The sequence below is a fragment of the Egretta garzetta genome, unplaced genomic scaffold (assembly GCF_000687185.1).
Source record: "Egretta garzetta isolate BGI_Z169 unplaced genomic scaffold, ASM68718v1 scaffold627, whole genome shotgun sequence".
Lineage (NCBI taxonomy): Eukaryota > Metazoa > Chordata > Aves > Pelecaniformes > Ardeidae > Egretta > Egretta garzetta.
The window spans coordinates 16,704-17,965 of NW_009260351.1; the positions used below are offsets into that span (position 1 = coordinate 16,704).

Consider the following 1,262-nt stretch of genomic DNA (forward strand, 5'->3'; position numbering starts at 1 on the left):
TCACCGCTGAGGACGAAACCCTCATCACAGAAGCAGCCTTCGGTGCACAGCACCGACGCGCAACCCTCGGGGGTGGCTGGGCCCCGACACGTGGCCGGGCAGCTGCTCCCACAGAGCTCGTAGTGTGAATGACGAGGGCAGGAGGGGCCTGCAAGAAGCAGAGGAGATAAAAAAATATGAAGCCCCACTTGGATTTGCAGCCGAAGAAGCATCAGGGTGAGTATTTCCATCGTCGCACCGAAGCCTGGGGGGCAAAGGCAAGGAAGTCTTCGGGGGTGGGGCGTCAATATCATGCTAGAGGGAAACAGGGATTTATTTTGCATTCCCCATCCTTGTGTTAATTAAACATGCGGAGATCAACAGGGATTTATTTTGTGTTCCCCTTCCCTGCATTAATTAAACATGCAGAGGGCCATGGGGATTTATTTTGCATTCCCAATCCTTGCGTTAATTAAACACACGGAGGGCCATGGGGATTTATTTTGCGTTCCCCATCCTTGCGTTAATTAAACACGCGGAGGTCAACGGGGATTTATTTTGCATTCCCCTTCCCTGTGTTAATTAAACACTTGGAGGGCAATGAGGATTTATTTTGCGTTCCACTTCCCTGCAGGAAGGAGGAACGTGGAGGGCAAGATGGATTTATTCGTCTCCGCTGCGTGAAGGAGGAACAAATTTTCCTTTGGAAACGAGCCAGGGGGAATTTTCCCGCATCCCTATTTGCATCCCAACTCCTCGCTTGGGCCTCGGAGCTGCAGAGGGAGGGGATAAAGCCATTGCATTGAGAGGAGACATTGGGAACGGGGCAAACCAACCCCTGTTTTGGAGTGTGGTTCATGTTTCTGTTGGCTTGAAGCTCAAAACCTTATTTTTATGGCCGGGTGTGTGCGTGGGATTGGGGTGGAAATCCCCTTCTGGCCCCCGCTCACCGCAGAAGGACGGCGTTCTCCACTGCTCCACGCTGACGCCGTGGCTCTGGCACTCCGTCACGTAGGCGGCGATGGCTTTGCACAAGGTATCCCGGTGGCCTTTGTAGTGGCAGGGGGGGGGTTGAAGCTCAAAACCTTATTTTTATGGCCGGGTGTGTGCGTGGGATTGGGGTGGAAATCCCCTTCTGGCCCCCGCTCACCGCAGAAGGACGGCGTTCTCCACTGCTCCACGCTGACGCCGTGGCTCTGGCACTCCGTCACGTAGGCGGCGATGGCTTTGCACAAGGTATCCCGGTGGCCTTTGTAGTGGCAGGGGGGGGGGGCGCAATCCTC

The 1,262-nt window shown here is 54.8% G+C and overlaps 1 protein-coding gene across 1 annotated transcript in view; it reads right to left on the reverse strand.

Annotated features, from left to right (window-relative positions):
* LOC118452726 (IgGFc-binding protein-like) overlaps positions 1 to 1,262 on the reverse strand; it is a 21,626-nt gene that overhangs the window by 11,781 nt on the left and 8,583 nt on the right. The window contains exon 8 of the mRNA XM_035898425.1: positions 3 to 148. Within this exon, the coding sequence (XP_035754318.1) occupies positions 3 to 148 (146 nt within the window). The remainder of the gene's footprint in view (positions 1 to 2; positions 149 to 1,262) is intronic.